Source organism: Oncorhynchus kisutch, linkage group LG8 (assembly GCF_002021735.2).
Source record: "Oncorhynchus kisutch isolate 150728-3 linkage group LG8, Okis_V2, whole genome shotgun sequence".
NCBI classification, from domain to species: Eukaryota; Metazoa; Chordata; class Actinopteri; order Salmoniformes; family Salmonidae; genus Oncorhynchus; species Oncorhynchus kisutch.
This window is the reverse complement of record NC_034181.2, coordinates 34,695,412-34,708,201: the sequence shown is the minus strand read 5'-3', so window position 1 is coordinate 34,708,201 and position 12,790 is coordinate 34,695,412. Positions and strand designations below refer to the sequence as shown.

The 12,790-nt window shown below is 43.0% G+C and overlaps 1 protein-coding gene across 1 annotated transcript; it reads right to left on the bottom strand.

Annotated features, from left to right (window-relative positions):
- Positions 1 to 2,167: 2,167 nt before the first annotated feature.
- On the bottom strand, positions 2,168 to 12,026 carry anapc5 (anaphase promoting complex subunit 5). Its single transcript, XM_020489812.2, has 16 exons — positions 11,472 to 12,026; positions 11,304 to 11,383; positions 11,093 to 11,202; positions 10,711 to 10,957; positions 10,050 to 10,218; positions 9,715 to 9,905; positions 9,527 to 9,608; positions 9,283 to 9,375; positions 5,301 to 5,482; positions 4,924 to 5,059; positions 4,647 to 4,721; positions 4,336 to 4,457; positions 3,368 to 3,475; positions 3,127 to 3,274; positions 2,735 to 2,897; positions 2,168 to 2,610 (listed from the first exon to the last, which is right to left on the bottom strand). The coding sequence occupies exons 1-16, from the start codon at positions 11,670 to 11,672 to the stop codon at positions 2,399 to 2,401; spliced, it is 2,319 nt and encodes a 772-aa protein (XP_020345401.2). The 5' UTR covers positions 11,673 to 12,026; the 3' UTR covers positions 2,168 to 2,398.
- Positions 12,027 to 12,790: the final 764 nt, after the last annotated feature.

The following is a 12,790-nucleotide window of genomic DNA, read 5'->3' as shown; positions in this document are numbered from 1 at the left end:
CATATTCATTCAGACAGAATTCAGCCTGTGGGCAGATGGGAAATGATGGCTAATGAAGCTGTATATTACATACAAAAATAGCAAAGCAAGGGTTTTTCAATCCTTTGACACAGCTCATCTAACTGTGCTAATAGAACATTTCCCAATCCCCTGACTAATGTGATACTCTTGACAGCACAGGCCTGAACAGAGTATAGTGTCAATGTTGATGCACAGTGCTCACATACAGGGCAGGCCACTGGTTCAGAGGACATTTAGCGTCACTAGGCACATGCCCCATCTAGTGTTGCCTGATGAAAAGACATCCCACGGCTGCAGCTCACCCTCTCCATCTCGCTCTAGATATATCAACACACACACACAAGAGCAGAGTGAACTATGCAGTGTGAGTCTGTGTGTATTTACACAGACAGTCTCTGTCCCGTCTCCTGTCCCATGGAGGCCCATTATCTACTGTATTTGTTTATAGAGCGAAGTGACATGTAGCGTATTTCAGACCCCGCACACGGTCTTAGAGTACTTCTTGTGCAAACATACCAATAAACATCTGGAACAAACCTACATGGTAAAGTTTAGACAGATAGGGCAATGGAACATACTTTCTTTTTGTCTAATGTAAGCCGTTGACGTCAACCAAAAAAGGCTCAAGTAACGATGACAATGCTTTTTTCATGTAAGAGGGACATGCAGAACATTCTCAAAAACCAGCCCACTCAAATGTTAAATATGACATAGGCTTTCAACTTAATTGGTTCTGTACCTCAAAAGCTTAGAGACCCAGAATGTAATATTTGAAGGCTCAGGGCTATATCACCGTGTCAATGCTTTGTTTCAGTAATAAAACTTCAGTGTTTTCATACCAATGTTAGGTAATGTTTTAAATGTTATTAGGCTAAGCTTCTTCTGTATACAAACCAAAGGGCAATTCAGGATATTGAAAATGTCCTAATATTTCATAATACCTGATCTTGGATCAATGCCATTATGAAGAGAAAATGTCAATATAATGGCGCTCATGACTAGCACTGACTGAGATGCTGAATAACTTAACCCAATATAAAAATTATCACTCTCAGTTGGCATAAATCTACACCAGGCTAACAAAAACAATGTGCAGTGTCATTGTCAGCTTAGTTCTCAGATTGTCATGTTATGGCACACACACAAAGATATAATTTCAAATCATCTCAGGACTATTACATTGATGTGCGCATATCTCTGGGAAATCTTTTCCTTTGCTAAAAGTTTTTTTCCATTGGCATGCTTCCAGTTGAAGAAAAATCACAATGCTCTCTAAAACATACTCATCTTCTGCCCGGCTCTGATTTGATATTACTCTCACTCATATCGTGGTAACTCCGACAGCTGAGATGCATTAAACCGTTCCTCATTCTCTAAGAATAGATGAGAACACGGATCCTCTATGCTTAGATATCTGTATATTTATCTTTGAGCTATGATGGGATCTCACCACTGGGACTTTGAAGAACATGATGATAAATGACAAAATACAAGTACATATCATAGAGAATGATAGTGGCCAAAGGGCACAATTAGCATGGACTGTGTCATTGAGGACTCCCACCATTTTAATGTGTCAACTGGGTGAGACTTCCAAATTCATTGGCTGATCCCTCCTGTTGGAGTCATGTCCAACCGGGTCATCAGGAGGGATTAGCCTATCGTGAAGAAAATGTACTATTTATAAATGAAGAGATCCTCAATGGAGCTGCCCATACCATCACAGATGCTATAATTGCAGATGCAAAGACAAGTCCTCCATCTCTATAGTCCAGATCATCCTACAACAGAGGCTATGACTACCTCTAAAGAATCTGAATAAAGGATAAACTGTTGTATAACGGTATGTATGCTGAAATTCAAATACTATGTGGGTGCTACTCAAAGAGGTGGTGTGGCGGCATCTAGGTTTCCATATCGAGGCCTCTGGATCCTGCAGTTATCCATCACGTCCTGAGAGAAACACCTACGTTTGTTAGAACTGCTTTTACTGCAAATAAACATAACAATTGTAGGGAGGCCCAACCAGGCTGCACTCTTTCGCCAACAGCTGTGCTTGACATCTAGTGGTAGTCAGACAAACATTTTCAGGTGGAACAAAGTGATTTTCTTGTTTTCCATTTTGCCAAACAAAGCACAACAAACATGAAAAGATTATGGAGACTTGAAGTCTGATCTTTATATTGTAGATAGACGATACAAGCTTGCAATGTAAATTGGGAGTGCCCTAAACCAGTGGTCTCTCTACTCTTTAACACACAAGCAATGTTGCAATTTGAACCAAAAGATAGGATAGAATGCGAAGTCCATGACAATGACAGAGTACACCAGTATATGTTCCGGTCTGTGTCGGAGAAGGCAGGGTGGTGATGACTGTTCAGAGTCGCATGGCGACAGCTGCCCCCGGCGCCTGCAGCTCCTGGTCCAGGAGGCGGAACAGCATGGCACATTTGTTGCGCTGGGGGGTTTGTCCCAGGGTGTGGTGCAGCCGGGCCTGCAGGTAGTGGACATCACGGAGACGCTCCTTACAGTCCAGCATGGAGAAGTAGGCTGCAGCCTCTCCCAGCGATTGCACAGCCAGGCCTAAAGCTGGAGGGAGACAACAGGGAGGAAGACTCTGAACGACTCCTGTCTGTGTACTTACATGACAAAGTAATTGTATCCACAAACATGTACATTTGAGGTAGTGAGTGATATTAAGTTTGTGTGCTACCTGCATGCTTCTGGCCATTGGACCGGGTCCCAGCCATGGCCATCTGACAGCGGGCTGCCAGGAGCAGAGCTCTGCCCTTATCCATGACCGCTCCGTGGGCCAGGATGGGCTCCATCGCCTCATGAAGGACACCCAGAGCCTGCTCCGGCACTCCCAGCATCAACTGAACAGGGGGAAGGAGAACACAAACTATTGGGAGTTTTTAAATATAACCCAGTATGAATTTCCTTGTTTTTCTAAATGTGGCAGTTTACTTGGCATACAATATGCAGTTCTGTCTAAGTTAAGGGGTTTAAAGATGTGTGTGTTAGTAGGTGTAGGGGTTTGAGTATACGATGGTGTGTTTGCCATAACAGGGTTACATATTGCATGTGCACGTCTGTTCTGCTGACCTGAGTGAAAGCCAGGTGAAGGATGGTCTCGGAGGCCAGGGCCTGTAGGTGGTGCTGTCTGGCCAGGGCCAGGGCCTGCAGCAGGAGAGGAAGGGCTGTGGCAAAACCTGACGACTCCCAATGCAACTCAGCTGTGACCAGCATCACCCTGCACAAGGCATACCAATATGTCTAAAACACATAACTGATAAACAACCCTTACCCCAAAAATATGGAGTCTGTTGTTTCATTTAGAGCCTACCTGATGATCATCTCTGTGTACTTGGTCTTCTCGCAGTACAGCTGCAGCCTCTGCAGGATACTGTATGCTTCAGTAGTCCGGTTCAAGGCCTTCAGCACTTGAGCTTTCCTGTTAACACGACAGATATACACATGGGTCGTTCCACGAAAAGAATGCGGTTTGCGTCCCTTTAATATTTTAAGTAGAAATTGTGCACCAATATTGCAGTTTAAAAGCCTGTTCTATGAAATGAAGTGCCCTTTAATATAGACCACCTTCACTAAATCTGTCCCTTCGTCAACACCGTGTCACTTCTAGGAAGATTTCAAACCACACACCCCCAAAATGTATACTAGTTTCCCCATCATTGTAAAACCCTGGTTATTTTGTTACTTGGACAAAGTTATTTCTGAAGATTCTGTCTGTCACTCATTTTAAGGTCAACACTTACATTAATTGAACTCAAATTTTAATCTGGTGAAACTACTTCATTTTAAAAGATTGTTTCAAAAGAAAAATGTAACATTAATAGTTCAATTATAGTGTAAAAAAAGCAGGTGATCTGGTTCTACTCTTTTTGGCAATTTTCTGGTGTTCTGTGGTGGAAAACTGAGCGTGTCGAGAATAACATGTCAACCCTGTTACCCATAGATAGACAGGCTTGAAACGTTTCAGCAATGTCACATTTTTTTTGTGGAGCTTACATTCAGTTGCCCCTCCCTGAGGTACATAACAAGCTTTCATTGTGCCTGTCACAAGAGGATTTGTGGCTGATTTAATATGAAATCATCAACCCTGTTACAGTCAACCCTGTTCCTTTTTCTGCCACTTAGTATAGTCTTATTTATTTGCATCTCTTGAGATGGGAAAAAGTGTGTTTCATCAAGTTGAACATGTGCTCTTTATGACAACGTTTTTGGGACCAAGTTACACAGCACTGGAAGACTGTGTAAAGGTGTTCTATGTTCTGAGTCATGACCATTCCTTACCTATAAAGACCCTCAGTTTTGTTCAAGGCAGCAATGGCTGTGACATGGGGCTCTGCAAGGTGGTATTTCCCATCATTCATAGCTCTGTCAAACTGGATCTTGAGGTCACAGAGCATCCACAGCTAGGTGACAGAACATAAAACATTAGAATGAACAGCCCACTTCATACCAGCCATGTCAGTGTCATCGCCTTTGAAAAGAAGACAATGGTGTTTCTGTGTACCGCAGCAATAGGAAAGTTCTAAACATGGGGATTGAGGCCAAGTCTAAAGTTGATGGATAGAGAAGAGCAGGAGTTCAGAATGGCTCACCTTGGCATGTTGGGTGTGAGGTGGGAACTGCTCCTTCAGATGCTTCAGGACCTCAGACACAGCCCCATACAGGCCCTGGAGGGAGGGAGAAAGGAACATGTAACTGGTGCAGGCCTCACTCACAGCCTACACAAGTGCACATGTCCTGAGCTTTAATCTGGATCACATCAATGGTTAGGAAACAGCCCTGAGTGACTAAATGAGCACGGAGGGAGACGTGACAGAGGGACTGAAGCCAAAGAGAAAGAGGTGGGATGAGGTGTACCAACTACAGTACCTGCTCAGCATGAAGCTCAGCCAGGTGGCAGAGGGCCACAGCAAAGGCCTCTGTGTTGTTCTGCTGGACCCCAAAGTTAACCTGCTCCAGGCTATTCATGTTCAGGAGGAGCTGGGCCTGCTGCTGAGCCATGGTGCTGGAAGAACACATACGTTCAACAGGACATTAATGTTGGAGACATGTAGTCAGTGAATGTGTGTTGGATTAATTCAATTAGTCAAGACTGGATATCAATAATTGACATTCACTCTTTTTTTCTTACCAATCGAGTAAAAAACAGGTTTCATACTGAAAGATAAACTTACTGGTTAGGATTGTTTATGTTCAGTGTGGATTCTGATTGTCAGGGAGGATCAGGATGCGTGAAGGAGACCCACCTCTTGCCATACATCCTCCATATGGACGTTGTCTGAGCCAGGCTGATGTCTATGAGCTCTGACAGGCTGTGCTTCCAGTGCAGGATGTCTGTGTCCTTCAGAGCGTCCATCAGCTCATGGGCTGTCTTGCCCTGGACCGCCCCCTGCTGGACCAGGGACTGAATGCCAAGAGACACCAGGTACTGAGAAGGAGAGAGAGAGGGTGAAGGTAATTTGAGGCTTAGTAAACACCTGGCTCTACTGAACTCCCATAGCCTGACCTCTCAGTTTCAAACCTAAGGGCAGAACCATCATTGCCAGTATTTACTCTTCTAGAGCCACTCTCCAAATTTGTTGATTCTTACATTAAGCCTATTGTGGAAAAACTCCCAGCATTCGTCAAAGATTCTACAGATGTGATTAATAAAATATCAGAACAGTCTAATCTCCCTGACATCATCATATTGGCTACATTTGATCTAGAGAGGCTCTACACAAATATCTCTAATGGAAAAGCCCCAGATGCACTGGGATATTACAGGACCGTGAAGGAGAAATGTCACCACCTAATGAATTAATCTGTGAACAGCTTCTCTAGTTCTCAATCGCAACTATACTGAACAAAAATATAAATGCAACAATTTCAAAGATTTTACTGAGTTACAGTTCATATAAGGAAATCAGTCAATTGAAATAAATTCATTAGGCCCTAATCTATGGATTTCACATGAATGGGCAGGGGTGCAGCCATGAGTGGTCCATGGAGGGCATAGGCCTACCCACTTGGCAGCCAGGCCCATCCACTGTGGAGCCAAGTCCAGCCAATCAGAATACATTTTTCCCCACAAAAGGGCTTTATTAGAGACAGAAATCCCCCCCCCCCCCCCGATGATCTCATATGAAGAAGCCGGATGTGGAGGTCCTGTGCTGGTGTGGTTACATGTGGTCTGCGGTTGGACATACGTCAAAAACTACATTGAATACAGCTTATGGTAGAGAAGTGAACATTCAATTATCTGGCAACAGTTCAGGTGGACATTCCTGCAGCCAACATGCCAATGGCACGCTACTGCAAAACTTGACACATCTGTGGCATTGTGTTGTGTGACAAAACTGCACATTTTAAAGTGGCCTTTACTGTCCCCAGCACAAGGTGCACCTGTGTAATGACCATGCTGTATAATCAGCTTATTGATATGCCACACCTGTCAGGTGGATGAATTATATAGGCTAAGGAGAAATGCTCACTAACAGCAAAGTAAACATTTGTGCACAGAATGAGAGAAATATGTTTGTGCTTATGGAACATTCCTGGGATTTTCTATTTCAGTACAAAAGCTGAAGAACATACACACATCCATGTACATTCTGCAGGTGCTGGAGATGTAGGCAATGTCTTGGAAAATAAAAAAGGCAAAACACTGCTGCTCATGCTCCTAGGTGATTTTATGTCCAACGACAACAATGTCTGATGAAGACCTAAGGGTCGAAACGTTGTTATAAATTGTTTTTTAAATTACCTGGGAGCATGAGCAGCATTTTCCTATCTGTTTTACTTCAGCTCATGAAACATGGGACCAACACTTCACAAGTTGCGTTTATTTTTGTTCAGTGTAAATTCCCACCCAAAGCCTTTCTGATTAAAAACAGTGATCAAGAACCCCCCACACCTTTTTCATCTACAAACAAGGCCCCGATCTTAACAGTAGAATGGTCCAAGCCAGCCTCTACACGGGTTCTAAACAAACCCTCCTTACTCCCTTGAGAGATGGAAATTACGCCTGTAGTTATGGTGCTCAGTGCAACACCAAAACAGAACTGAGTTCCGACACCCTAGGTCTGAAAAAATATGTAGTGTTAAAGGGCCAATCACATGCAATACAAAATGTGATTTCTATCCTACACTGTTTGTGATAACATGTACATGGGCAAGAAATCCAGAAGCTTGAAACAAAGCTCTTTTTGTTCACTTATTCTATAAGACGCAAGGATGAAAATGACCCCGTTGCTTTTCACTTTATCCAATGCGTCTTCTCAATGCCCTGGAATTGTAGAGGTGTGTCACCAGGAGGAGATAATGACAGGTAACTCTGCTGGAGAGAACTCCTCTGGATTCATACTTTAGGCGCCGTTATGACACAATGAGGATTTTGATAGGCGTGTCATGTTGTAATTCTTATCATCTTAGCTTCACACACACACAACCCCTTCACTGGTATGAGGGTGTCCTGTATTCAAGATGACTCTAGTGGCCCGATACTTACCCAACAGGTTACCTTAAATGTAATCTACTTGTTTTCTAGATTTCTTCTGGCTCTACATATGTACAGTGCATTCGGAAAGTAATCAGACACCTTCCCCTTTCCCACATTTTGTGCTGTTACAGCCGGATTCAAAAATGTACTAAATTAAAATAGACACAACACCCAACAAACGAAAACAGGTTATAAATGTTTGCTAATTTATAAAAAATATATTTAAATACCTTATTTACATTAGTATTCAGACCCTTTGCTATGAGCTCCTGTTTCCATTGATCATCCTTGAGATTTCTACAACTTGATTGGATGCCACGTGGTGAATTCAATTGGATACGATTTGAAAAGGCACACACCTGTCTATATAAGGTCCCACAGTTGTTAGTGCATGTCGGAGCAAAAACCAAGCCATGAGGTTGAAGGACAGGATTGTGTCGAGGCACAGATCTGGAGGAAAGTACAAAAACATTCTTGCAGCACTGAAGGTCACTGAAGTTTGGAACCACCAAGACTCTTCCTAGAGCTGGCCGCCCGGCCAAACTGACCAATCGGGGGAGAAGGGCCTTGGTCAGGGAGGTGACCAAGAACTCAATGGTCACTGACAGAGCTCCCTCTGTCCCTCTGTGGGATGGGAGAAACTTCCAGAAAGACAACAGTCTCTGCAGCACTCCACCAATCAGGCCTTTATGGTAGTGGCCAGACAGAAGCAGTCACTCAGTAAAAGGCAAATGACAGCCTGCTTAGAGTTTGCCAAAAGGCAACTAAAGGACTCTCAGACCATGAGAACCAAGATTCTCTAGTCTGATGAAACCAAGATTAAACTCTTTGGCCTGAATGCCAAGTGTCACTTCTGGAGGAATCCTGGCACCATTCCTATGGTGAAGCATGGTGGTGGCAGTATCATGCTGTGGGATATTTTTCAACGGCAGGGACTGCAGCGACACTCACCATCCATCATGATAGAGCTTGAGAGGATCTGCTGAGAAGAATGGGGAAAAACTCCCAAATACAGGTGTGCCAAGCTTGTAGTGTCATACCCAAGAAGACTCGAGGCTGTAATCTTTGCCAAAGCAAAGTAATAAAGGGTCTGAATACTTATGTAAATGTGATATTTCCGTATTAAATGTTATAAATTATAAATGTATAAAATGTTTTGCCTTGTCATTATGGGGTATTGTGTAGATTTATTGATCATTTTAGAATAAGGCTGTAACATAACAAAATGTGGAAAAAGTCGGTCTGAATACTTATGCACTGTATATAGTGTTGCATACATTTTCCTTTTCTTATGACGTTTTTCAGCTTTATTGCTCTGAGAGTATAAGTTCCTTATGCTAACACCACATTCCCTGTATGTTTTTGTTCTAGTAGAAATACACCTATAACATTTTCTGTTCTATCCTGAATTTCTATCTGATATGACAACTTGTGGCCGTTGTGGATAGTTTAGGTGTTATGGGTACCCACAGGTCTCTGCAATTACTTCTGACTCGCTGTGTGGCCTTACCTGTCCCACTATTGTTTGTGGAGATATGCACTGATGAAGGTCGACTGACCAAAAGCTCAGCTATAATTAAAATAAATTTGCTTCTGGCTGGAAGTGTGCATAGATTCTTGTTTAGCCTCCAGCACCTTCACAAATCAGCTTTGGGTGTGCGGTAGATTCTGCCTATTATCTGAATCTATTGCATAAAACCGTACGAGAACCTGGAGTGAGCCAGTCTGCACGCTCATGCTATTCTTACCGGTAGACAGAAGTGGGCAGCCATTTTCACTGAGTCCTCAGTTAGCACAGAACTGTCAGATCCTTTCATCTGTTCAAGGGTATAAAGCCAACTCTGAAAGAGATACAAATACATTAGACAATTTCACAGATAACATATTGGTGCTGAGAAAGTGGTACAAGGTATAGACACGGACCAACCTTGACTACCCATATTGTGTAAATACTCCATGTTGAGCATAGAACATGAAAGTAAAAGCTCCTACCAGGCAATGCTGCAGGCACACGTGATCGTTGGACTCCTGGGCGATACGGATAGCTTCCTGTAGAGCCAGGTCAGCCTGTTGACTGATTTGAGACATTGATTCTTGTCAAATGAAAAATCACCTCTTGCATAGATAAACTGCAACTGATATTGACAAGACTTTCCATATCTACGACCACTACTACTCACTAGTGTCCAAAGCGACAATGCAGTGCTGCCAGGTTGAGGGCAGCGTAGCGGAGACTTCTCCCATAGCCTTCGTCCCCGTTGCTCTTTCCCTCGCTCCCTGACAGGATGAGGCGGTCAAAGTAATGTAACAGACTGTGGGTGGAGATGAAGATGTCCTGGACTCGCATGCTGTTCAGGTAGCTCAGGTAATGCTGCAGACACAAAACAGCTGCCTCAAGCACAATCAGGCTGACCAAAAATCACAAACGCTCACTTTCTTTATGCTCCACACAAATTTCCTGTCAGGTTTGTTTGAGTGAGTGAGTCCACAATATTAACTGATAGTAGAGCCTCACCGCCTCAGCAAAGTCAGGGTTGAACTTGAGCATGTTGTTCAGCTCGTCCTGCAGGGCAGATGGCTTCAGGGCTTTGTTCTCATCATTCTTTAGAAGGTACGCTTGTCTAGCAAGAAAGTACTCTGCTTGCTTCTGCGAGAGTGGGCCTCTGCTTGGGGCATCCTCATTTCTTTAGAAAGAAAAGTAGCAAATAAGGAAAAATAACAATATGCAAAGGATAAACTGATGACCATCATTCTGATGAGAATGATTACTACATGTCATGCCTGATGTTCAACCTTCCCAAGGTCTCCCATGTCACCCCGCTCCTCCGCACACTCCACTGGCTTCAAGTCGAAGCTTGCATCCACTACAAGACCATGGTACTTGCCTTCATAGCAGCAAGGGGAACTGCCCCTTCCTACCTTCAGGCTATGCTCAAACCCTACACCCCAACCTGAGTACTCCACTCTACAACCTCAGGTCTCTTGGATGTTCCACCTATATGGGAGTCAGCTCCCGCTCAACCCAATGAAAGCACTTCTCTTCCTGGCACCCCAATGGTGAAACCAGCTTCCCCCTGAAGCTAGAAAAGCAGAGTCCCTGCCCATCTTCCAACATTAACACACTATTCCCTCTACTACCACCTCTTATTTTACTTATACAAGTGAATTATACAAACCTTAGCTCAGACTCATGCAGCGGTGCAGTATCCAGCTCCTCCTTCTCCATCCTCTCCCCTACATTGTCCTCTGTGCTGGTGAGGTCCATGTCAGAGTCATCTGCAGCCAGGGCAGGCAGCCCCACCTGGACATCACCAGGCTGGGAGTAGTGACTGTGGTAGTACTGCTGCAGGGCTTTGTACAGTTTGTACACCTGGCTGAAGGACAGCTTGTTGTAGGCCAGGAGCATGTGTCTCATGAACAGGCCTGAGAAAACAAAGTCAAGGTCATGATGATAAAACCTCAAATCTCTCAAATTCATATAGCACCACTAACTAAACACGATGCTCCATTGATCCAACCTTTGGACTTCCGAATCAAATTATGTTTACTATTACTCACCAACAACACTGGTCTTATACGCCTCAGAATCAATAGCGCTGAAAGGAGTGGGGAGGGTGGCAAAGAAATATTCCATGTCCTTCAGCTCTCCATCAGCCATTTCATGTAACCTGTTAAGAGAAAGTGTGTGTGATGAGAGCAGACAACATGCATCACTGACCTTCTACACTAGACATAGGCCACAGCAATTGGGTCAAGGACGTATCCATACCGGAGTTTCACAGCATATGCTGTTTGAGGGCAACATTCTTCCACAGTCTTCAGGAATTGGTCAAGAGTCAAGTCTGGACCCTGATAGACAGACAAACCTTTGATAAAGAAAAGCAAGCAATTGACAGTGGAAAGTAGAAGTTGTAAGGTAATCAATAGCTATTACAACCTGTTGTAGAGGCAGGATGAGTTTGTTCAAGCGCCTTCTTTCCTGAAGAGCAATTGGTTTTGACGTGGTCATCTCGTACAGCAAGGCCAGCACAGATATTTTATACGGAGTCACCCAATCTTTGATGCCAAACACATTGGCATGGACCACCCCATTGGTCATCATTGGGTTGAAATACAAACTTTCATGTACGCTCGCCATTGTTTGAATTGGAAAGTTAACTCGCTAGCTAGCTTGCTAAATATTATAAAACTACATTTCAACAGCGTTGTGTGAAGTCAAATAATCAAGAAAAAAATGCAACAATTCGCAAACCATATTATCGAGCTAGCTAACGTTAGCTAAGCTGATATTCCTTGCTAGCTAAAAACGCTAGCTTGCTATCTAACTCCTTGAGTAGCTAACTACCTTTTTTGTAGCCAGGATGCCTAATGTTATTTCAAGTCTGCCACATATGGCAATATTGCCAGTAGTATTTCGGTAACAAACTGCATGAATATTAGAACATGGTTTACCACTCCGTCGCTTTTGCTTCAAACTGCCCTCCTTCTGTCCCTATTTAATGACGTTCCTACATGGCCACGCCCCTAAATGTCACAACAGAGTGGATTGCAGTCATCGATTGGTCCCATCAGCACAACAAAAAGCTCACACAAATGTATTTTCGAATACATTTTAATATGATGGATATCGTCTTCTCCATAAAATGGTAGGTTTTCCATAGTACCATCAGTTCCCTTCATGTAGGTCAGACCTACTTATTCAAGGGCATAATTTTTATATCCTAATTGTACATATCCCATGTTAAATATACCTCACACAATTTAGACTTACATTTGACTTATTAGACACTCTTAACCAGAGCAACTCACAGTAGTGAGAGCATACATTTTCATACTGGTATCCCCTAGGACTCAAACCCACAACCCTGACATTGCAAGCACCATGATCTACCAACTGAGATACACAGGACTCCTCTTGACATGCATTTTTATGAACAAACAAACCAAAACAACAACAACCAAAAGAGGAAAAGTCCCACAAAAAAAGCATACATACAAACCTTTTATATTGCCAGGAATCCTAAACAAACCAATCATGTTCATTAGTAATAGAGGTTTTAATTGCCTTTTAGTTTTAGTTTTTATAAAGTAGTGCCATATTGTCAGTGGTGTAAAATACTTAAGTAAAAACACTTTAAAGTACTACTTAAGTAGTTTTGGGGGGGTATCTATAGTTTACTATTTATATTTTGGGCAACTTGTACTTCTACATTCCTAAATAAAATTATGTACTTTTTACTCCTTACATTTTCCCTG